Source organism: Peromyscus californicus, unplaced genomic scaffold (assembly GCF_007827085.1).
Source record: "Peromyscus californicus insignis strain IS unplaced genomic scaffold, ASM782708v3 Scaffold_3__1_contigs__length_106647218, whole genome shotgun sequence".
NCBI lineage: Eukaryota > Metazoa > Chordata > Mammalia > Rodentia > Cricetidae > Peromyscus > Peromyscus californicus.
Window position 1 is genome coordinate 24,587,375 of NW_026294551.1, and position 25,816 is coordinate 24,613,190.

Consider the following 25,816-nt stretch of genomic DNA (forward strand, 5'->3'; position numbering starts at 1 on the left):
GAGTGTTTTTGTTTTGGGTTGAAGTTGAGGCTTTGGAGAGAACCGAGCCCGCGACTGGCAGTCGTCGCGGCCGCGGACGCCGCGGGCGGTGGTGGAGGCCCCGCGGGACTCGAGCGGTCTGTCCTCCGCGTCGGACGGGCGGGCCTCGCGTTACCGTCTCCGCCTCCCGCTCCCGGAACTCCCGGGCCTGCCCTGGCCCCTGTCTTTGCACTCCGCACGCCGCAGCGCCCTGTCCGGGCCGCACCCGCTGGCCCCATGAGGAGGGACGTGAACGGAGTGACCAAGAGCAGGTTTGAGGTGTGAGCTCGGAGGGGTCTCGGGCGGCGAGGAAGGCCAGCTCTCACACCCCGAACAGTCGCCCTCCCGGAGCCGCCTCCCTTGTGCGGCCCGCCACCCGCCCCCGGCGGGGCAGCCAGCGTCCTCCTCTGCTCGCGACCCGAAAGCCCTGCGCACCGGCTTGCCTCGCCTTCCGGGAGGCTCGCCTGCTGCCCCTTCCACCCGCGGGCCCCGGACCGGATTAGCCCTGGCGCCCTAAATCCCCCCTCCCCCCATAACACTCCAGCTTCCCATTCTTTGCCCGGCCCTTGGCTAGCCTCCTTCCACCACGCAGTCAAACACCCGTCCCCGACTGGCCAGCGCCTGCTGCCTTCGTGAATCGTTTGCCACCTCCCGAGCGGGAATCGATGAGTCCTCGCTGCAAGTAGGAAGTGGGGGTGGTAAGCTAGGATGATAGAGGCGACTGCTGGGCTTTTGGTGCTGTTTGGATCTTGTTCTAACACTTCCTCTTCCTCGTTCAGTCTGTACTTCTGTGGTCATTGTTATTGGTAACTTAGATATCTGTTCCGAGAATGTGAGGAAGGTCTGAGAGCCTTCGGCGAATTCATTTCTGGTTTTGCCTTACGTTTGTCCTCTGGAGTGGGAGGTTTGTAGTCTTGGGATTCAACAGTAGATCGTCAGAAAGCTCTTTAAAGAGAATTCACGGACTGAGAAAGGGATTCCTTTGGGAAGTATTGTAACTACTGATGAAATACAATAGTATAATAATGTGCAGGAGGATTCATTGGTAGGCTGAGAGACAAAGAAACTTAGACAACAAGAGTAAATGTTACCTGGCCTTTGCTGGCAGAGACTCAGGCTGACCTGGGGTCACTCCAGGCTAGTGTACGCCTCACTTGTGTTTCTCTCTCTCTCCCCCTCTCATTGTGTTTTTAACACTCAGTGTTTTCCTTTAGCTCTCTTTAAAAGTTGAAAACGAGGCAGGAATTTATGGGCGTGGGGTGAAAGTCTTACCTAGGGATGGAACCTCTGTTTAGTCTTTGTATTTTTAAGAGCATGAGAAAAAAAAAATACTTGAAGTTACAACTAAAGATTAAGGTAGGGCAGCTGTGAGGGAAATTTAAACTAAGAGTTAGAGTATGAAGTTGAAGTGATGAGTGGAGAAAATCAAAGTCATTGGTTACATTAGAGTTTTAAGTGTAATTTAACAACAGGGATCGGGTGTGTGGGGGAGCGTAATAAAAATTACCTATGTGGGACGTTGTATTGCTCTAAAGTAGGGAGTCCAGTAAGATTAATTTATGGTGGTTTCAAATTCAGTACTACTGTAAAACCATTGAAATTACTAACTAGACATCTGGCAGTTTAGGAGTACTCAAAAGAGTCCAAAAATGCTGAAGATTGAGTGGGGTCTGACCTTTTGAACGGCAGTGAGTTCTTTACCAATTTGCTATTCCCTTTTAGGTTGTGGAATATTTATTGGGAAAGACTTATTGTCATTTGTGCTTTAAAACTACATTCCGCTTTACTTTCAAATATTTGTTTTGTTTTGTTTTTCTTGAGATAGGGTCCCATGTAGTCTGTGACCTTGAGATGATCCTCCACCTCCCAAGTGCTTTGATCACAGATATGAGCCACCATGCCCTGCTTCATGAACTTTTAAACCCTCAAAATTGCCAGGCTGTGCTTTGCATACCTTTACCCCAGCACTCAAGAGGCAGAGACAGGCAGATCTCTGCCTATTCAAGGCCAGGCTGGTCTACATAGAGAGTTCCAGAACACCCAGGGACACAGAGAAATCCTGTCTCAAAATAAAAACAAAACAAAAATCCTCAGAGCTCAGAATCCTTTATAAGGGGCTGATTATTTCTAAGTAGGTTATTTCAGAATGAGAATTTTTGTGAGTTGAGGGAATCTATACAGAAAATAATAGCTAATTTCAAATTGTGATCATGACTAATACAAGTAAGGGACTCTTGCCCCACCCCAAGATGAGAGAGACTTATCCTTGCATACTGGATTCAGTATAACCTTTTAATGGAGTGTTCTAATGTCCTCTTTGTGTGTGTGTGTGGTTGTGTGGTGTGTGTGTTTCTTTGTTTGGTCTTTGTGGTACTGGAGACCCAACACAAGACCCTGCAAGAGCTAACTCGTCCAGCCTTTGTTTTTTTTTGAGACAAATTCTCAGTATGTAGCCCAAATTGGCCTGGAACGCTCAGTGGTCCCCTTAGCTGTCTCTTGATTTCTGAGATTCCAGGCATGTACCACAGAGTCCAGTTTGGGAATGTTTTCTTTTGTATACTTTTGAATGTTGTGATCAGAGGCCACATGCTTTATATCTTGTTCTCAGAGCTAGATATACAAAAAAAGCTTTTATATTAAACTGAACCTAGTGGCTGGAAACTGTAATCCTAGCACTTGGGAGACTGAAGCAGGATTTACCTACTCCCCCCTCCCCCTGCCCAATTCTAATCAGTCTGGTTTATATTCTGAGTTCCAAGCCAGCCTGAGCTATAGAGTGAGGCCCTGTTCAAACCTTGTGCCCTCCAATACTGTCCAGAAAGGAAGAATTTAAAGTTAAAACCAAGAGAGGTCACTGGTTATATAAGCCAAATATGCAACATCTATGTAAAGCCAAAGCAATGAGAGAGACTTTCATTCTCTAGTTTTTAGTGTAACTCACCATAAAGCCCATTAAATCTGTGGAAAAGTACTTTAGAGTAGAGAATGAAAGAGATCTAGAGATGAAAAACTTCTTGTTCCTTGTTCTATTACTTTGTGGTTTTTTTTTTAATTAAAAAATTAAAAGATACATCTTATTTTATGTGTATGATTGTTTTGCCTGCCTGGTGCCCACAGGTCAGACGATAGCATCAGATCCTCTGGAACTGGAGTTACAGATAACTGTGAGCCACCAGGTTGGTGCTAGAAACTGAGCCCAGGTTCTTTCCAAGAGCTGCAAGTGCTCTTAACTATCAAGCGATTTCTACAGCCCCACATTGTTTGTGAGTCAGGTTTCACACCATAGCCAGGATGACCAGAAACTTCCAACAGCCTTCTAATCTCAGGCTTCACCCCATGTGCTATCTAAATTTTGATTCTTATAATTCTGTCTTACATTCAAGGAAAGTTAGGACCCAAGAGGTTATGGTGTTAAAGTTGGGCAGCTTAACAGTAGAGGACCAAGATTCTAATCTGCGGGGTTTTTTTTTGTTTTCAGAGATTTATTTTGTGAATGTATACGTGTGTGCATATACATGTTCATGCATGAGAGTGCAGGTGTTGTGGAAGTCAGAGAACCAGGACCCCTGAATCTAGAGTTCTAGGCGACTGTGAGCTCCCTGATGTGCGTGTTGGGAACTGAGCTTGTGTCCCTTCAAGAACAGTTAAATGATATTAACCAGTGAGCCATCTCTCCAGCTCCCCAATCTCTACTTTTTTACACTTAACATTTTCATACTTTTCTGTTTTTAGTGTAACTCACCATAAAGCCCATTAAATCTGTGGAAAAGTGCTTTTCCTAAAATCCATTGAATATATTTTATTTTGTATATGCTGTCAATGATGTGTTTTTCATTTTAATTGTGTTAGCCAACTTTACCTTAACACTTAGCAAGATTAACAAGAGACATTTAAATATCTAGTCTTGCCGTTAGCTTCAAATCGATATCTTTTTTGTTTTGTTTTTTTTTTTTTGTTTTTCGAGACAGGGTTTCTTTGTATAGCTTTGCGCCTTTCCTGGAACTCACTTGGTAGCCCAGGCTGGCCTTGAATTCACAGAGATCCTCGTGGCTCTGCCTACCGAGTGCTGGGATTAAAGGCGTGAGCCACCACCGCCCGGCCAAATGGATATTTTTTCTGTTCAGTTTCTACTTTGTCATGTTTTTAATAGATCTGGAATGAAAATACCATAATATTGGGAAAATTCTTACTTGAATTTATTTTTTTTAAAAAAAAAATCTTAATTAGCATTTTTAAAAAGCCATAGTGTTACCATTAGCTGACATTAAAATATTTTATAATCAATGCCTGGAGATGTTAAGACCATAAGTTAGGAAGTGAAAGACACTATTTTGGACATATTGAATCTATATTCATTATTCTTCATTATACTTCACTGACTTTCTTATAAATATGTAATACTGTGGACAGCAGGGACACGGGGTCTTGTCTTTGTTTGGCCTGCTTGTGTTACTTTGTCAACTCATTTTATCCAAAGTAACAAAAAATCATAGTATGGCACGATGAAAGAGCATACTGTACAGCTTGGAGACCTGGTTATTAATCTAGGTTTTGCCATGAACTAATAACTTTTATCACTTAATTTGTCTGGTCTTGTGATTTTCCTTTTTTTTTTCTCTTCACTAAACAAGGGAGTTAAAAGCAATTCTTTGTTTGTTTGTTTTTGTTTTTTTTTGTTTTTCGAGACAGGGTTTCTCTGTGTAGCTTTGCGCCTTTCCTGGAACTCGCTTTGGAGACCAGGCTGGCCTCGAACTCACAGAGATCCGCCTGGCTCTGCCTCCCGAGTGCTGGGATTAAAGGCGTGCGCCACCACCGCCCGGCAAAAGCAATTCTTTAAGTACCTTTTGGTTCAGTAACCTATGAATCTGTGACTTAAGAAAAGAGAAATGTACAACGCCAGATGTCCTTGAGCCTTTCTTCTGCAATACTCTCATATGTTGTTTCAGCTGGAATGGTGGCATACACCTGTTGTTGCAGACACTTGGGATGCTGAAGAAAGAGGACCACTGGAGCCTGTGAGCTGGAAATCAGCCTGGACAACATAGACCCAGCCTCAAAACAAAACAAAACAAAAACAGTTTGCAGCCTCAGTCTCACAATACTGCTATGATATAGATTTAAAAACAAAACGCAAAACCCCAAACAAAACATTAAAACACCACCATTTTTATTCCCTTAAGGTTTTATATCCTCTGAAGAACATTCTGCATATTACCCATATCTACCAATTTAAAAAACTTTTTATTTTATGTGTATGAGCATTTTGCCTGCATGTATGTATATGCACCAAATGTGTGTCAGTGTCCTCTGAGGCCAGCAGATCCCTTGGATCTGGAGTTACAGATGGTTGTGAGTCACTGTGTGGGTGCTGGGAACTGAGCCTGGGTCTCTGCAAGAGCAGCAAGTGCTGTTAACTTCTGAGCCATTTCTCCAGCCCTCCTCTCTTATTTCTGTTGTTTTAGACAGGCTCTCTGTTTGTTTGTTTTTGAAGTGTGTGTGTGTGTGTGTGTGTGTGTGTGTGTGTGATGTATTTGTGTGAATACAGGTACCACGGTGTAAAGGTCAGAGGACCGCTTTAGAGAATCACTTTGTTCTTCTTGCTGTGGGTTCTGGGTTCTGAGGGTTGAACTCAGGTTGTGATGCTTGAGTAGACAGGCACTTTTGCTTGCTTAGCCATTGCCAGTTCTGGTTTTGTGGGTTTTTGTTGTTTTTGTTTTGTTTTTAATGATTTATTTATCTTCATACATTGGTATTTTGCCTACATATATGTCTGTCTGTGTGAGGGTGTTGGATCCCCTGAAATTGGAGTTTCAGACAGTTGTGAGCCACCATGTGGTTGCTGGGAACTGAACCCAGGTCCTCTGGAAGAGCCGCCAGTGCTCTTAACCGCTGAACCATCTCTCCAGCCCCGTTTTGTGTTTTTGAGACATGGTGTTGTGTAGTTCAGGCTGGTCTCAAAATTACCGTGTAGCCAAAGCTGGCCTTGAACTCTGGCTCCTCCTGCCTCATCCTCCCAAGGCCTGGGATTACAGGCTGAATTGCCATGCCTGACTTTGTTATTAGTTTTGTGTTGTGTTTTCTATTGTTTTGAGACAGGGTCTCCGATGCTGCAGCCCTGGAACTCCAAATGTAGATCAGGCTGGTCTCAGACTCAACAGAGATCTTCCTGCCTCTGATTAGAGAGTACAAGGATTGAAGGTGTGTGCCAACTCATGGCAAGAATTTATTTTGAACACTGTAGGGATTGATTTTGAAAGCAATTATCTGACAGTCCGTCTCTCCATTCTTTCTTCTTCTGTCTCAGGGGTTGCACCTGGACCTCAGTCAGGCCCTCATCCTCTGAGCTGCATTCCCCAACTATCTGACAATTTTCACTGGACAAAAACGCCACAAAGTGTATTTTTTGTTGTTGTTTTTTGGTTTTTGGTTTTTTGAGACAAGGTTTCTCTGGGTAGCTTTGGAGCCTGTCCTGGAACTCACTCTGTAGCCCAGGCTGGCCTCAAACTCAGAGATCCGCCTGGCTCTGCCTCCTGAGTGCTGGGATTAAAGATGTGTGCCACGGTGCACCACCCGGTCTTTTTGTTTGTTTTTTCAAGATAGAATTTCTCTGTATAACAGCCCTGGCTGTCCTGGAACTCACTCTGAAGACCAGGCTGTCCTTGAACTCACAGAGATCCTCCTGCACCTGCCTCTGCCTCCCAAGTGCTGAGATTAAAAGCATGGGCCACTAGCACCTGGCATAAAGTATTTTTTTCTTTTGTTTCCTATTTGGACTTTTTTGAGATAGACTCCCATTTCGTAACTCAGATTGCCATGGAATTCACTGTATAGCCCAGGCAGGCTACAACTCTTTCAGCCTACCAAATGCTGGGGTATGGGTATGAGCTATCACATCCAACTAAACATCATTTATATTGAAAGTAGTCACACTTTCAAACTCTAGTATCCTTCTATTTTAGGTCATTTGTCAATATGCTGTTAAGATTAGTGATGCTGCTAAAAATGTTTTTCCCCACACTGGACAAGTGCTTTCCTAATACGCTACAACCAAGCCTTCTTTTTTCTTTTTTGAGACAGGGTCTTACTAAGTTGTCCAGGCTGACCTTGAGCCTGCTAAGTACCCTTCAACTGTGGATCCTCATGTCCTAGTCAGAAACTGAGATTATAGACCTGCACCACCAGGCCGGGAGAGTGATGCTTTGAATCTGCTTTTATTTTTTGGGGGACAAGGTCTTACAGAGTAGTCCTGGCTGGCCTGGAACTCACTATGTAGACAAGGCTGGCCTGGAATTCACAGAGATCTTCCTGTCTCTGCTTCTGGACAGCCAAGATCAAGGGCATGCACCACTGAGGCTAGATGAGATTATAAAATCCTTTGGAGCTGGAATTACAAAGGGTGTGAGCCACCTGACATGGGTGCTGGGAACTGAACTCTACTCTGAGCCCAGGGCCTCTGGAAGAGCAGCAAGCTCTCTTAAAAGTGCTTTCTGAGCTGGGGATAGAACACTTGCCTAGCATGAGTGAAGCCACGGGTTCAATACCTACTATGTAAAAATGAAAACAATATGTAAAATAAATTTTAATCTCCAAAGTTATTCCATTTCAAACCTTGGGCTCATTTTTCCTTGCAAATTAATGAGTACTTTGTTATTGGCTAAAGATCTATTCGAGTCCCTTAACTTGTGACAAGTTGGAAACTGAATTGAAAATTCTAGTACTCTTAACTAGTCTAGTGCTGTGGTTCTGGAATAGCAGTTTTAGATATTTAAAGTAAAATATTCTGAGATACCAGGGACATCTTTTCGAGAGGGGAGAGTGAGTGCTCTTACACGGCCAAATGTAAGTGCTTGCACATGGTAGTAATCACCGTGCTCTTTTCCTCCCTGAGCCTCTGGGCTCAGGGGACTTTTAGTTAGGCCCTCAGCCAGATACTAACTCAGAAGAAACAGACATCCAACTGTAATTTTATAGTGTTCTGTCTTAATGCGTTGCAGTCTCCTTGATTCTAAAGTAGTCCCAGCTAACAATAGATGGTTATATTGTATCGTGGGATATCATTTTTGCTTGATTCTTTTTTCTTAATTAATGTGATTTTAAAAACAAAGATTTCTACACACATGCTAGGCAAGCACTCTTCCCATCGAGCTGCATTCCATCCTCTTGCATTAGCTTTTGAAGACTTTGGATGAACAGAATCACTTTAATGAATACCTTTTTCCCCCGATATATGAAATAACTGGCACGCATGTAAATTATAGGGATAGGTGGATAATCTCATGTCTAGTGAGTAACATCTTCTTACCAAAATATTTCTACAAATGATATTAAGATGTTGTCTTGGCCTTACTCAGGCCATAGCTGACAGTTGCAGTCAGGAATGTCATGAATCCATTTGCTTAGTCCTTTATATTTCTTTAAGGTTAAAGTCACCTATTGTTATATTACAGTATAGTAGACAAGGATTTGGTGAAGTATGAAATATATTGGCAGTTTCTTCTATCTACTCCTCAGCCTCAGGAATTTATAGTCACACTGAGAAAGGAAAGTGAAACATTGTAAAAATGAGTAGTAAATTGATCTTGGTAATACCTCGGTGGCAAGGCAGCAGTTACAAATGGACATGAACTTTGGCAGTATACAAATACCTGTTCAAATAAAGTGTAATCAAATATACCAGTTACAGAACTATGGTGTCTGTTGGTGTAACTTTAAAAAGATGTAATCTTTAAAAAGATTTTTAAAATTACATTTATGGGGTTGGAGGTTCTTAAGAAGTCAGGACAACTTGAGGAGTCAGTTCTCTCCCACCACCATGTGGGTCCTAGGAGGGCACTTGGGCTGTCAGGATGGATGCTAAGCTCCTTTACCTGCCGAGGCATTTCTCTGGCTCCTCTTGATGTGACTTTATGATTCACTGAAGGATGCAGACAGAGAGCTAAGAAGGTTTACTTAAAATGTACAGTAACAAGACACCATAAGTGGCTCACAGCCTTCCTAAGATCACAACCTTTCCATAAAATTATTTTTGTTGCTACTGTAACTGTGATTTTGCTGTTATCAGTCGTAATGTAAATATCTGTGTTTTCTGGTGGTATTAGGCAACCCCTGTGAAAAGGCCCTTTAAACCCCGGAGGGGTTGTGACCACAGGTTGAGAACTACCGTCTTAAGGGCTGAGTAGTATGAGTGTCAAATTTGAAGGCCACACAGGTTACCCATTTATTTTTGAAAAGTGGAAGGGTTACAGTAAAGAAAATTCATTTTTCTTTGCTGTAAAAAAAAAAAAAAAGCTTTTTCCTTAATAATCTTATAACTCAAAAAGCACTATTAAACAGCAAGAGTTTGGTGTTTAATTTCTAAACATCAGTTCAGCTCATGTTATGACTAGAAAATGGATATTGACAATCCTATTTTAAAGCCATAAAGACAAAGTTCAGTAGTTTTCCTCAGGGCTCAATGTTAGTTCACAGCAATGCCAAGGTTAGGTCCCCTGCGATCCTGATTCCTGTATTTACACCAAAGCTTTTTTTCTGGATAAGAGACTGATAAACTCATGCAATTTGTGTCACTTAGTGCCCATAATCCACCACTTGCGAAATATAAGGTCTGTGTAAAGAGAATTATTTTGCACTGGTGGGGTGAGTGTTGTACCTCAGTGGCAGATCATGGTTAGGCCCTGGATTAGATCTCCAGCACTATAAAAATAAACAAAGAAAACAACCACAGTAAGTACAATTCTTGGGTGTTTTTGATATAAAGTCTTGCTTAAGTAGCATAGGCTAGCCTTGAATTCACTATATAGCCCTGGTTGGTCTTAAAATTACAACATGTCATATCCGCCCCCTCCCACCCATTCAGTGTTGACCATTTTTGTTGTTTGTTCCATTTGTGAGACAAGGTCTTAAGTATCCATGCTAACCCCAAACTTCTGTGCAGCTGAGAATGTCCTTGCACTTCTGATCCTCCTGCCTCTATCGCCCCATGTTTATCTGGTACTAGGATTCATGCCTAGGGCTTTGTGCATGCTAAACAAGTACTCACTCAGCTGAACCTCGTTCCCACCTCCTCTATCCCATCTTAAGGAATGTGTTGACCTTAGCAAAGCTGTACTTTTTGTTGTACTTTTTAAAGGCAGGTTTATATTTCAGAGGCATTTATGTAACCCAGGGGTCAGTTGTGACTAAGAATACTGAATATTAATGAAGCCTCTTATCTTTTACAGTTACAGTTCATGATAATGTACTAGGAAGTTACGCATTAAGCACATATTCTAATTTATTCAAAGAACATTTCAAAATATCAGTTTTCTATAAGTGGACTGCAGAAATAAGGAGCAATAGGATTTTTTCTACATAAACTTCTGTACATACAGCACATGCAGCCCTTGTCACCAGCTGATAAGGATGAGTGTTGGTATCAACACCACAGTGCTCCTCCGTCACAGACAACGCATCTCCTGCCTGTATTCAGTTCCAGCATAGCTTTCTTTTCTACAGTTAGAGAGGGAAGGAAGAAGGGCCAGTGTCCGGGGTAAGAGCTGACTGATCCAGTGTTTTAAATGTCAACTTACAATTCAATGCCAGTGTCTCATCGTAGCAGACATTTCTCACAGCTGCCTAACAATGAGTATAGTAATGGCTGTAATGAAATGCTGAATTATTACATTTTAGTCAGACCAAAATTCAGAGGTCCTCCAGTTTAATCAACCCAACATAGGAAACTGAATCAAATTAGGAGATGACTAGTTTATAGTTCCCACTTTGTAAAAGGCCTTTTCCTCTAAATAATACATTCTTAAGGAGTGGAGGGTTGTACACCTAAAATCCCAACACTTTGGAGGTGAAAGCAAGAGAAGTAAAAATTTGAGGTCGTTGACAACTACGTGATACTTTGTTCTCAGAGATCAAAACTAGCTGGGTGGAGTGCACATTTTTGGGATGCAGAGGCAGGGGGAACTCTGAGTTGAAGGCAAGTCCGGGCTACATAATGAGACACTGTCTCAAAATACAGCAACAGCAAAACACAAAATCAACAGTGAGGTATTTTAAAGTGTTTAAAACATTAAGTTACAAAAAGCCTATTTGCAAACACTTGTATACTACAAAGTAACAACTGTAATCATGAATTACTTGTGCCTTCATTGTATGGCAGGCAGCTTGCTAATGCTGCATAAGCTTGGAATTTACACCTCACAGTGGAGGTATTATAGCCATTATAGAGACTGAAAATCAGAGACACAAATAGTTTAATCTGAAAAAACCTTCTCTAAGGTCACATAGATTGTAAGTAGCAAAGCCATAGTTCAAATGCCGGCTTCAAAGCTAATGTTGGTAAATAGGCCCTGTAAATATAAATAAATCCCACAGTCACTAAGAGGTAAGAATCACAGCATGCCAAATTCCAGGATGCCATACAATCATTATACCCATTTCTTAGCAAAAGCATTTGCTTGGTCATAATGCAGTAGACTCCCACCCCAATCTCACCCTTCAAAAGTCTATTTTTATCAGAAGTCAGGGCAGAAACAGGCAAGGTATTCAAAGCATCATATTAAGATTACAAAGGCTGATTTGCTTTTCTTTAGTAGGATTTATAAAGATATTTAAGACATTGGCAATGAATTAACCATCTCATCTCTTTTCAGAGAATCACAGTAAAAGGAACTTTAGAGTTTAGACAATGGAAATCTGTAAAGGGAACTTACTCAAAGTAGTGATATAAGTATTACCAGTATTTCACTTGAGAATTATAATATATACAAAGAAACCCACAAGTATAAGAATACTTCTTTTTTAAAATTCTGTTTTTATTTTAATTATGAATGTCATTTGTGTGTGTGTGTGTGTGTGTGTGTGTGTGTGTGTGTGTACATGAGTGCAGTGCCCCCAAGCAGCCCAGAGGAACTGGGTTACAGGTGGTTGTGAGACCCTGAATATGGGTTTTAGAACTGAACGTAGGTCCACTGGAACAGCAGTGCATGCTCTTAGCCACTGAACCGTCTCACCAGGCCCCATACATGAACGCTTTATAAGGCTCAGTGTAGGTACACACTGAATACCTACTTACTTGGGAGGCTGAGGCAGGAAAATGAATGGCTTTAGCCCAAGAATTCTGACAACACAGGGAAAAACCTATATCTACAGTATTTTTAAACCTGTTTCAAAAGCAGGTAGACTATTCAGACCTGTTAATTATTTTGTTATTTTATTCCTTGAGACAGAGTCTAGCTCTGTAGCCCAGCTGGTCTATAGGACCCTCCTGCTTCCTTGTATAGGTCACAGGCCTGTGTGCCACCACACCTAGCAAAAGTACATTTTAATAGTTCACAAATAAATCATTTCCTTTTATAAAGTCAGTGTAATACCTTAACATTTTCATTTTGTTATTGAAATTAATTTCAATATTCAAATATTAAAAGATATAGATGAATTGGTTCAAAAGACAGGATAAAGTGAAAACTTTTTGTGCTTTGATTTTTGAAATGGGGTCTTCTTGTAGTAGCCCAGGTTACCCTAGAAAATGAGACGATTGTACTGCCTCAGCCTCCAGAGGTGGGGGTTTTACAGACTTGAGTCATGCCCAGCTCATTCTCAAGTGACTGTCTGCGGAAGCCCCCACCTTAAATCCTGTAGCATCGTACTCCTAGACTAGCACAGATCTGCAAACCCTTGACTTGGCATTTTAATTGTTCACTAGCAGGTACTGTAAATCTTTTCTTTTTTCTTTTCCTCAGTAACTTTTATACATTTTTTTCCTTTTAATGTATACGAGCATTTTGCCTGGATGTATGATTGTGCGTTACTTATGTGCCTGGAGGCCAGAAGAGGGCATTGGATCCCCTGGAACTGGAGTTCCATATGGGTGTTGGGAGTGGAACCCTGGTCCTCTGGAATAGCAGCCAGTATTCCTAACCATTGACTGATTTACCCAGCCTCTTTTTACCTATGTTTAAAGGATGAAGAAAACAAAGTAGCCTTTTAGTCACGTGAAGTCAGGGTCTCTTGACTTGGTAATAACTTCCATTGTGTCCACCAATGAAGTATCATGTAGGTGTGAGAACTAGTACATTTCAAGCTGGGCCTGGTGGCACACCCCTTTAATCCCACCCAGCACTCGGGAGGCAGAGGCAGGCGGATCTCTGTGAGTTCTAGGCCAGCCTTGTCTACACAGTGAGTTCCATGACAGCCAGGGCAAGACAGAGAAACCCTGTCTTGAAAAACAAAAAAGCCCAAACAAAAGAACTAGTACATTTTATACCTTCCCTAATCTAGCAATCTTTCTCTTTGTTTTTTCCCTCCCCAATAAAATCACTCATTTTGCAAATCTGAAGCACCTAGAATAAGCACTACCTATGGCAGCGGTTCTCAACCTGTGGGTCATGACTCCTTTGGGGATTGAACGACCCTTTCACAGGGGCCACATATCAGATATCCTGCACATCAGGTATGTACATTATGATTTATAACTAGCAAAATTACAGTTATGAAACAGCAACGAAAATATTTTTATGGTTGGGGGTCACCACAACATGAGGAACTATATTAAAAGGGGGGAAGCATTAGGAAGGTTGAGAGCTACTGCACTGTGTAGACCAGGCTGGCCTTGAACGCAGAGATCTGCCTACCAGTGCTCAAAACAGTACTTCTAATGAGAAAGCTAATTAAAGTTGCTGCTTCTCTGAAGCTGAACAGTCACCAGAGACTTAAATAGAAAAGAAATAAGGTTAGAAAAAGAGTAGCCAAGAGGCAGCTCTCACTCACTAGTCATTCTAGGCATTTATTATGTAGCGTGTAATTATTTACAGAGTGGGCTTTTCCCTAGTGCTGAGGAAAGCACCCAGGACCTCAAGCACCCTGGACAAGTGCCCTACCGCTGAGCTGTCCTTTCCTCAAAGATAACGAATGTTTTACTAAACAATTTAGGTTTAATCCTAGCACTCAGGAGGCAGAGGCAAGCGGATCCCTGTGAGTTCCAGGACAGCCAGGGCTACACAAAGAAACCCTGTTTCAACAAAACAGTTTATGAATTATTCTTCATAATGATGAACCTCATATATAGGACATTTTGCAGATCCTCCTTCAGAAAGTCAGCTATTTTAAACAAGTAACAATATTTTTAACTTTTGTTGTTGTTGTTGGCTTGGAAATTAGGACATAGCACTTCAAGCATTGTAAGCACACACACATACCTTTTACTTGGCTTTCTTTGATTTCTTCCAATTTTTTGTTTGTTTTTTCTTCCATTTCTTTAAGGGAATTTTTTATTTCCTCTTTAAGGGAGTTTTTCATTTCCTCTTTAAGGGCCTCTGTCATCTTTTTTTTTTTTTTTAAAGATTTATTTATTAGGTATACAGCATATATGACTGCAGGCCAGAAGAGGGCACCAGATCTCATTACAGATGGTTGTGAGCCACCATGCGGTTGCTGGGAATTGAACTCAGGACCTCTGGAAGAGCAGTCAGTGCTCTTAACCTCTGAGCCATCTCTCCAGCCCCCCCCTCTGTCATCTTTTTAAAGTCATTTTTAGGATTGATTTCTTCTGCATTGGTATGTTCATGTCTTGCAGGTGTAGAATCACTAGGTTCTGATGGTGTCATATAGGTCTTTATGTTGTTGCCTGTATTTTTGCACTGGCGTCTATTCATCTCTTCCTCCACTCAGTGTCTGTGTCTGAAGGTACCTCTCTTGTTCCAGTTGATAGTCTTGGTCCATTGGGAGTTCTTGGTCCAATCGTTGCTGTTAGGCTCTTTCTCCGGTAGCTGCTTTGTCCAATCAGTGGTAGTGGGTTCTGTCTCAGGGAGCGGCTGTTCCCAATCGGTGTGGGGTGAGCTTATGGCTCCAGTGGTTGGTGTCGCATGGGATGGTTTTCTTGGCGAGGGGGCAGGGAAAGAGGCCACTGTCTGGTCCCTGGGGCTCCAATGGCTGTTCCCAGTCGGTGGTGGTTGGGTTTGCAGGGGCTGGGTTTTTTTTTTTTTTTTTTTTTTTTTTTGCGAGGGAGCAGGGAAATGTAGCTGCCTGGTCCCTGGGGCTCCAATGGCTGGGGCCTAGGGGCTAGAGACTTAGTCTGCTGGTCCAGAGATGGGGCCTTACCTGTTCCCAGTCGGTGTAGGGTGGGCTTATGAGGCTGGTGATCTATCTGGTTCGGTGGCTGGACGGCTCCTCCTCTTGCGTTCTCGGGTCTCGTTTTGCTCGCTCGTCAACTCCCCAGCTGATCGTGTTTCCTCAGACTATAGGCTGTGGGCTTCTGAAACCTCTCCCAAATGGATCTCAGCTGAGCAGGTTGATCAGTAGGGCGATCTCACCAACACCTCCAAGTTAATAGTGTTCAATACATTAAACAACATGTTCATATTTATGATTTAATTTAAACTTATTTTTTGTTTTTGTTTTGTTGTTTTTCGAGACAGGGTTTTTCTGTGTAGTTTTGATACCTGTCCTGGATCTCACTCTGTAGACCAGGCTGGCCTCGAACTCACAGAAATCCTCCTGGTTCTGCCTCCTGAGTGCTGGGAGTAAAGGCATGCGCCACTGCCACCCTGCTAAACTTAGTTTTTAAAAACTTAGAGATTAGTTCTTGTTTGTATTTGATTTTTTGAGACAGGGTTTCTCTGTGTAGCCCTGGCTATCCTGGAACTCACTCAGACTGACCTTGATAGGAATTCCAACCACGCCCCCATAGTCGTGCATGCCCGGCGGGACACTTAGTCATCTTTACCTAGTCATTTCCAGGTCATACATCCTACATAACCCATGCCCCATGGCTGCAGGACGTGACCACGTGATCTCTGCGCATGCGTGGAATAGCCATGTGGGCCTGAGTGCGCAGGTGCGGCTTGGCTTTTAAAAGACTGACCCCCCCATACCCCACCCCGCTCTCTTTCTCACACGTGTCCTACAGGCCTGATCACATCTATCCCTTTCTCCTTGTCTTGATAAAACTCTTGTTAGTGGATTCTGTCCTGTTTCATGACTTTTCCTTGAGGGTAAGAGCACCGTTAAAAAACCCATCAGACCTCCAACTCAGAAATCTGCCTGCCTCTGCCTTCGGAGTGCTGGGATTAAAGGCATGTGCTACCACTGTCCGGCTTTGAGTATAAATCATTTTTTTTTTTTTTTTTTTTTGAGACAGGGTTTCTCTGTGTAGCTTTGCGCCTTTCCTGGAACTCGCTTTGGAGACCAGGCTGGCCTTGAACTCACAGAGATCCGCCTGGCTCTGCCTCCCGAGTGCTGGGATTAAAGGCGTGCGCCACCACCGCCCGGCTCATGTTTTTTTTTTAATTTGAACTTAGTTATTAAAAATCTCTTAGAGAATACTTCTTTAAAATTTATTTTTATTTTCTGTGTATGAATATTTTCCCTGCATGTATGTCTGTGCACCACATGTGTGCCTGGTGCCCCCAGAGGCCAGAAGAGTGTATAGGGTCTCCTAGAACTGGAGTAACAGGTAGTTTTGAGCTGCCATGTAGGTGCTGAGAATTGAACCCAGGTTCTCTACAAGAGTACTGGGTGCTCAAAATCTCTGAGCCATCTCTCCAGCCCCTAGTTTTGTTACATTTATAGATTAGAAAACAGGTGCTTCAGAAGTCTGCTTTCCCAGTGTTGTTTTTAAGACAAGGTTTCATGTAGCCTAGGTTGGCCACACAGTCACAATGCAGCTGAGGCTGGATTTGAGCCTCTTGCCTCTACCTACTAAGTGTTGGGGAAATGGTGGCACACACACCTTTAATCCTAGCATTCCAGCCGGGCGTTGGTGAAGCACGCCTTTAATCCCATCACTTGGGAGGCAGAGGCAGGTGGATCTCTGTGAGTTCGAGGCCAGCCTGGGCTACCGAGTAAGTTCCAGGACAGGTATCAAAACTACACAGAGAAACCCTGTCTCGAAAAAAAGAAAAAAAAAAATCCTAGCATTCCAAAGGCAGAGATCCGTCTGGATCTCCGTGAGTTCAAAGCCACACTGGAAACAGCCAGCCATGGTACCACACGCCTTTAATCCCAGGAAGTGATGGCAGGAAGCAGAAAGATATATAAAGCGTTAGGACCAGGAACTAGAGCCTGGTTAAGCTTTTAGGCTTTTAACAGCAGTTCAGCTGAGATTCATTCCATATGAGGACTCAAAGGCTTCAAGTTTGAGGAAACAGGATCGACTGAGGAATTGGCAAGGTGAGGTTAGCTGTGGCCTGTTCTGCTTGTCTGATCTTCCAGCATTCACCCCAATAACTGGCATCGGGTTTGTTTTCATTAATAAGACCTTTTAAAATTCGCGGACTATTTGCCACTCCAACATGCTGGAGTTGTTGCTAAATTGAAAAAAAAAAAAAAAAAAAAGATTCACGCTACAGACAGGCTCATACCTAGCCAGAGTTACCAGGAGATGTAAAAGGGAACAAACAGACAAAATCTTGTCCTGGTGGAGTTTAAAAATCTAGTTAGGGGAGATTGATAAGTTGTAAAAGATAATATGTAATAAATAAATTACTAATAAAGGACAAAGACTTATCAGTAGGAATTGCTGGTGTGGATGGGGCAGGAGATGATGATGGATGGTCTTGTAGACATTTAAACTCTGGATTTGTTTCTGATAAAATAAGCTATAAGGATCTCTGAGCCAAAGAACATCATACAGCTTGTTCTTTGAAAATATCATGTTGAGCTAGAGATGAAACTCAATGAAAGACAACCTGCCTAGCATCCATAAAGCCCTGGGTTTGCCCCAAAAGTAAAGTCTCATTCCTGCTTTCTAGAGACATATTTTTTTAAAACATTATTTTAGACTATTATACAAAATTATTTGAGACTGTTTCTCTATGTAGCCCTGGCTGTCCTGGAACTTGCTTTGTAGACCAGGCTGGCCTCAACTTGAGAGTCACCCACTTCTGCCTCCCAAGTGCTGGGATTAAAGGTGTGTACCTCCCCCCACTATGATTTATTTATTTTTATTTTATGTGCATTGGTGTTTTTGCCTGTATGTATGTCTGTGTGAGGGTGTTAGATCCCCTGTAACTGGAGTTAGACTGTGAGCCGCATGTGGATGCTGGGAATTGAACCCAGGTCCTAGCCATTCTCCAGTCCTGTTCTGTGTTTCCTTTATATATGCCCTGTTCTGTGTTTCCTTTATATATACTTGTAGACTGAAGTAAATTTATACTTATTTATATTTCTATTTTAACATATGAGGTCAGGTGAAGATTTTCTAATTGTGGCACTCAAAATGTTTGGGTTTGGAGCATTTCATGTTTTTGCATTAAGCATATCCTGTATTGTAAAAGTAGAGATGATAGGATTTGCTGTCATTAAAAGCTATACGATTTGTGTCAGGCATGGTTCATACCTTTAATCCCATCACTGATGAGGTAGAAGCAAGTGAATCTGTGAGTTTGAGGCCAGCCAGGTCTGCATGGTGAGTTCCAGAACAGCCAGAGCTACATAATAGCGAGACCTTGCTCAAAAAACAAAAAGAAACAAACAGTACTCTTGAGTGCTGGGATTAAAGACATGTGCCACCACCCCCTGCAAGAAAAGGGATTCCTGAACTCCATGGCCAGAATCCAACTATCTCACCATCTCTGCTACAATACTGGATAACTGCTGCCTCCTCCTAACCTCTTATAATAGTCTCAAATGGTGATTATGTGATTATGTCTCCAGAAGGCAGGAATGATACAATTTGTGTTATTTAAATACTATATTTATTTAGCACATGTCACAGTGGCCTGTGGAGGTCAGAAGACAACTTGTAGACATGTTTTTTCCTCCCATAATATGAGTCCTGGAAATTGAACTCAGGAGTCCTCAGGGACTTAAAATGTTGCTCTGTATCATAAAACCAAGTAAGGAGACAAAAGAAAATAGAAAAACTGAATGAAGTGTAAAGAGGGCACAGGAAGTGGCTCAGTGTGTGTATAACACAATACTTTTGACCCATGTTCAGATTCCTAGCACCCATGTAAATGCTGTATGTGGTCTTGCACATGCCTTTAACTCCAGCACTGGGCATGAGGGACAAAGAGAGAAATGTTGCTAGGGTTCGCTGCCTGGCTGAGCCCATCTGGACAACACCTCCAGGTGAGTGAGTGACCCTGTCTCAAGGGAGTAAAGACACCCGCCATCCTCCTCTGTCTCATGCGTGCATATGGACACGTGTGTGTATATATATCATATACACACACAACTTTAATCTGAAGTGCAAGACAATAATTGGTGGATGTAGGCTAAGTAAACAAGATAGAAATCAACATAAAAGAAATGTATGCTGTTGAGTCAGATGTTAAAAGGCATCCAATGCAGACAGCTTGACTAGTAAGTACTGCGTGTGTTTTTCCAAATATTCCTTCCTTGGTGTTTTACCTCGACATGTCTTTGTTAGGAGAGGGTAGTCAGGGTGTGGTAATATCCTGGCCATAGTTTGTTTCTAAAAAGCAGTTACATTTCTACTAAGGAAAAACTTGGGGTGGGGAAATTATAACCTTATTTTCTTTCACATTTATTTAGCATGCAAAAATGTTTTTCCTTTTGGATTCTGGCAAGAAAACCAGCCAATTGGAAAAACATCTGGTGTTAGTTGAGTGAGGGAATGGCATAACCTTGTAAAAACTACTTCTAAGAAAAGTATTTTTAAAAAACTTCTCAGCTGGGTGGTGGTGGCTCACGCCTTTAATCCCAGCACTAGGGAGGCAGAGGCAGGCTGATCACTGTGAGTTCAAGGCCAGCCTGGGCTACTAAGTGAGTTCCAGGACAGCCAGAGCTACACAGAGAAACCCTGTCTCAAAAAACCAAAACAAAATGAAACTTGTCCAGCTTTAACTATGCATTTCTTTATGAATATTGTCTTAATCTTTCCCCAAAATGTTCCTACTACCGTAAGATTTGATGTATACCAGGCTACTATTGGATATTCCAAAGTTTGTTCAAATCTATGAAAATGAGAACACTAGTTATACTTTTTTTTTCCAATGAAGAACCATTTTTTTTGGTAGTAATTGCTGTCCAGTACCCCCTAACCTTCAGTAGCATTGAGTAGCTTAGAATAATTAGTTCACCTTAGCAGTTCTGCTTCTCTTTTGAAAAGGTCACTCAGCAGGCCGCGGTCCTCCGGCAACTTGACTGTTTCTGGAGTGTGTAATAGGCCTTTCTTAGAGTATGAGGCTCTGGTGTTGCTGGCAGCTGATTCTGTTTCCCACATGGTCTTTTGTTGTTCTAGCCTAGACTTTCTTATGTGTTAGCAGGAGTGATTCCAGAAGGTGTTTCTTAGGGCCAGGCCTTGAAAATCACTGCACAGTTTTGTTTTTTCTTTTTTAACCTTAATGTGTTGGATATGTGCGAGTATGGTGTGCGTGCTCGTGCTCACTGCCGTGTTCATCTGTGTGAGTGTAATGTGCACATACCATGGTGGGCTTGGAAATGTCAGAGGACAGCCTAACTGTCGCCCGTCCTCATTGTTTGCCACTTTATCCACCAGACTAGCTGTTCTGTGAGCCCCCAGAGATTCTCTGTGTGTCTCCCCTGAAGAGCTGGGATTACCGGTACACGGCCCATCTGGCTTCATTTGGATTCTGGGGATTTGAACTCAGGTTCTCATGCTAGGTAGCAAGATCTTTCCCCCTGAAGAGTCTCCTCAGCCTTGTCTTTTTTTTTGTTGTTGTTTTTAGTTTTGTTTTTGTAGAAATGGTCTCAGTATTTAGCCCAGGCTAGCTTCAGACTCATGATCCTCCTGCATTTGTCTCCCAAGCATTGGTGTTACAGGCATGGACACCTGAGCCAGCTGAGAGCTACCTTCCACACCAAGTAACTCCTCAGTGTACTTCCTTTTTTTCTCTTAAACTTCCTACTTACATGTATCTAACACATTTTATTTTATTTTTTTTTGGTTTTTTTTAAAGACAGGGTTTCTCTGTTGTAGTTTTGGTGCCTGTCCTGGATCTCTCTCTCTGTAGCCCAGGCTGGCCTTGAACTCAGAGCTCCACCTGCCTCTGCCTCCTGAGTGCTGGGAGTAAAGGTGTGCACCACCACCACCACCACCACCACCACCACCACCACCACCACCACCACCCAGCTAACACATTCATTTGTAGATGGACACTTAACTTACATTTGTCTTTGGGCTACTGGGAATAATGCTCAGCCTGTGTCCAATAATTGGATGAAAATACCTGTATTTATTATTTTGAGACAGGGTCTTTCTATGTAGCCCTGGCTGACTTAGACGTCAGTGTGTAGACCAGGCTACTTAAAACTAACAGATTTGCCTGTTTCTGCTTCCTGACTTAGTACTGGGATTAAAGGTGTGTGCCACCATGCCCTGCTGGATGAAAATACTGATCTGTACAGGTCAGTATCTTAGTGACCTTAAAGTAGAGTAAATACAAAGATATCTTCACCTGGCTAAATTGTTACCGGACTGTTTTAAGACAAAATCTGGAAAACAAGAAAAAAATAGTTCATATACAAAGGAATAGCACTATGGTTAACAGCTGACATTCATCAGAAATACTAGCCATTCAGATGTGGTGATACATACCCATAACCAAACCTTTGGGAGTCTGTGGTAGGATTTGTAGCCTAAGGCAAGCAAAAGGAAGAGTGAAGAGCCAAAAAGCAGTTGGCTGATATTCAGTGTTTTAGAAAAAAGATGATCAAGACTTGTGGGGTTGGGTGTTGCTTCCAGTGGAGCTGTTAAGCAGTGTGAGTAAGGCTCTGAGGCCAGTCCCCAGCAACACTAGGAAGAAAGTAGAAGAATTCTAGCTAGGCTTGGTTGTCATATGCCAGAATTCATAACTAAGGAAGTGGAGGCAGTAAGGTCACTTTGAGTTCATGTGTTAGAAAGCAGCCCTAGCAACATAGAGAGACTCTGCCTCAAAAACCAAACAGCTGGCGGGGGGGAGGTGCACGCAGTTGATCTCAGCCCTCAGGAGACATGGATCTCTGTGAGTTTGAGGCCAGCCTGGTCTATCTACAGAGTGAGTTCCAGGACAGGCTCCATAGCTATACAGGGAAACCCTGTCTCGGGGGGGAAAAACAAAAGTGAAAAAGGGGGGTGGTGGTGGGGGGGGGGGAATGCTGATAGCAGCAGTAGTCACAATATCCAAAGGCCTGTTGACAACCTGGGTGACCACTAACATAAATGAATGAACAAAATGTAGTATATTCAAAGGATCTGAAGAGAAATGAAGTACTGATACCAGTAAAATGTAAATAAATCTCAGAACCGTTATAAAAAGAGATCAGTGATGCATAACATGTCACATTTCGATTCCCTTTTTATGAAGTGACCAGGCATAGAAAAATTCATAGACTGAAGAAAAATATGTTCCCAAGTGATTGCTTATTGGATACAGAGTGTTCTGCAGGGATAAGGACATTCTGGAACTAGGAAGATGGTAATAGCACAGCAGTTTTAAGTACATTAAGATGCACTAAGATCCCACTAAAATGCACACTTCAAAACAATGTTACATGAATTTCTCTTTTTATAAAAGCTTTATTGACTGGTTGGTGGTTGTGCATGCCTTTAATTCCAGTGCTTTGGCGGCAGAGGCAGGCAGATCTCTGTGAGTTTGAGGCCAGTATGATCTGTAGAGTTAGTTCCAGGACATCCAGAGCTATAGAGAGAAACCCGTCTCAAAAAAAGCAACCAAAAGTTTGTGTCAGAAACGTTGAGTGAGTGTGGTGACACATTGCCTGCAATCTGGAACATTGCCTACACATTGCCTACAATCTTGATTCACAAGCCTGAATCAAGAAGCTAGGCTGAGTAACTCAATGAGACCTCAAAAGTAAAAAAATAAGGACCAGCAAGATGTCTTAGCAGTTAAGAGGCCTTCGACCAAATTGGGGACTTGAGTTCCATCCCTGGGACCCATATAGAAGTCAAGAACCAAGTTCTGCAAGTTGTCTTCTGACCTCTATGTGTACTGTGCACACGTGAAAATAAGTAAATGTTGTTTAATTGAGACAAGTTTTCAAAGGGCCGAAATGTAGAGTGCTTGTTTAAGGCACATATTCAAGGCCCTATGTTTAATCTTTACTGGTCAATAAATTATGCCAATAATGATGGTTAATTTTGTGTGTCAACTTTAGGGGGGGATACATAGATAAGAAATAAAGTATTTCTCTGATATTTCCCTTCCCACTCTCCCTTAAACTAATACATCTGTTTTCTACCCTTGGACATCAGAGCTTCTGGGCTTTTGGATATCGTCTCTACATGCTAATAATCTCCAACATTAATCCCTTGATATATATACGTAGATAAAAGAGATGCACAGATCTTCTACTGATATTGTTTCTCCAGAGAACCCACACACATTGCTATTCAGAAATAACAGCATATGAGTTTAAGGCTAACTTGGGCTATAGATCAAGACCCTGTTTTAAAACCTCAAACCAAAACACAAAATATTGGAGGAAATTTTTTTAAACCCTCAATAAGCAAGCACCAAGACATTTGTTGTTTGCAGATCTGCCTTACATGAACTATTAAAGGTTGTTCAAGCTTAAAGGATATGGTACCAGATGGTAACTTGAAGAAAAAACACTATGAATGTTAGTTACAGAGGTAAATATATAAAACTATAAATAAATTGTTCTTTTATTATCTAGCTGAATTGAAAGACAGTTGCATAATTAAGAACTGTAGTTTGGGGTTTATCAGATTAATACATAATCACAAAAAAGAAAAGGGAAAAAGGAGAGTTCTCTTGTATAGTTTCTGTGTTTTATAGAGATGAGCAATCTGAAGTATATTGTGGCTAGTTAAGGTGCAGACTGGAACTGCTAGAGCAACCATTAGGAAAATAATTTAAAAAAATATTTTTTTCCATCATGGATACATGTTGCCCTCCCAGATCTCTTCCAAATAGTCATGTTTGTAACATATATCAGATATTTATTTCTTTATTAAATTTAAGCAAATATCCTTTTAATTTCTGTGTATGGGATGCACATTCAGCCATCTGTGGACACTTAGACTCTTCTTACCTTTTGGTTATTGTAAATAAAATGAGTGTTTGCAAAAAAAAAATATATTTTTTTAAACGAAGGAATTAAAGCCAAGCAGTAGTGGCACATGACTTTAATCCCAGCACTCTGAAGGCAGAGGCAGGCAGATTTCTGAGTTCCAGAACAGCCTGGTCTACAGAGGGAGTTCCAGGACAAAATTTCAAAATTACTGGGAGAATTCAAGGTAATTCTAAATAAATGGAGATATAATCCATGATTCTAGTTTGGAAAACTACTAATTTTAGAATAGCAGTGTCCTCCAATTCTGTGTGTATGGTGCACTCACAAGTCACAGTTTTCAGCAATGAGTTTTGCAGAAATTGACAAGTTAATCCCAAATTCATAGAGAAATTCAGGGTCTAGAATTGTTCAAATTATTTTGAAAATGTACAGAGACCCTTACAGATGTTAATTTCAAAATGTAACTATATAGCTACAATAATCAAAATAATAAGCAATTGATGTAAAATTACATAGAGTTGAAAGGAACAGTATTGAGAATCCAGAAACTGTTCTACACTTTGGTTCAAATGATTGCAATAAAGGTGCCAAGGCACTCACTGGGAAAAGAAAAATCAAATAGCTGACAGCGAACCAATAGTGTGTAGATATGTAGATATCCAAGTAGGTGGGTTCTCACCTCTTGTATACAAAAATTAAATCATAGACCTAAATGTAAGCTGAAACTATAAGGCTCATAGAATAAAGTATAGAGGAAATCTTTATGATTCTTGTGTAGCACACCAAAATCATGAATCTAACAACAACAAAATACCATTAAGAAAAGGGCTAGGGGGTGGCGGTGGCACACGCCTTTAATCCCAGCACTCTGGAGGCAGAGTAAAGCAGATCTCTGTGAGTTCAAGGCCAGCCTGGTCTACAGAGCGAGCTCCAGGACAGGCATCAAAACTACACAGAGAAACCCTGTCTTAAAAAACCAAACCAAACCAAACCAAAAAGCCGCTGAAGCCGGGCGGCGGTGGTGGTGGTGGTGGTGGTGGTGGTGGTGGTGGTGGTGGTGCTGCTGCAAGCCCTGAATCCCGGCACTGGGAGACAGAGGCAGGTGGATCTCTGACAGGCGCTCCAATAGGTACTCAGAACAAAGAAAATCCCTTTTACAGACTGGAGAGGAGAGGCTTCTGTGATTAGAGATTAGTAGATTAGTGTAGGCACTAGATTGGATATAAGGCTGTGGTAATTTAGGAAACTGATGTATTGCCCCACCATACCTTGTACCTGATACATCTGGCTGTGGTTCCCCCTTGTAAAGAAGGTAAGAGGACAGCTTTCAGCATCAATTCTCCTACCTGTGGTTCCCAGGATTTGAACTCAGATCATCAGGCATGGAAGCATTTCCCTCCTAAACCATTTTGCTGGCTCCCCGCTATTTTTTTTTTTCTTTTAACCTTTTAACCTTTCTCCTGGGGATGTTGCCTCCTAACTGATAAAATGTTAATGGGTTTTTTGGTGTTTTTTTTGTTTTTTTTTTTTTACAGATGTTCTCAAACAGTGATGAAGCTGTAATCAATAAAAAACTTCCCAAAGAACTCCTCCTAAGGTAAGTCCGAGCCCTAATTCTGTTTCAGTTTTTGGTGTACATCGTGTTTATATGTGAAGTATAAACTTGTTGCTAGTTTTCTGTTGCCAGTGTTTGTCAGGAGGGACCAACTTTTTGACATTGTCATCTACAGATGTTAGGCTTCATTCATAGCCTTCACGGGATTATGCTGAGGCCAGCTCACAAGCTATACCTGCTTGGTCTGTCTTATCTGGAATTTTAAATTTATTGTAACAATTTTAAAAAGTT

The 25,816-nt window shown here is 41.9% G+C and overlaps 1 protein-coding gene across 4 annotated transcripts in view; it reads left to right on the forward strand.

The window, feature by feature from the left end:
* Fbxl20 (F-box and leucine rich repeat protein 20) overlaps positions 1-25,816 on the forward strand; it is a 76,491-nt gene that overhangs the window by 780 nt on the left and 49,895 nt on the right. For 3 of the 4 annotated variants that reach the window (XM_052758982.1, XM_052758983.1, XM_052758986.1), the window contains exon 2: positions 25,506-25,567. In XM_052758982.1, the coding sequence (XP_052614942.1) occupies positions 25,506-25,567 (62 nt within the window). Of the gene's footprint in view, position 1; positions 298-25,505; positions 25,568-25,816 lie in introns of those variants that run through there. The other variant, XM_052758985.1, reaches the window with a different exon arrangement.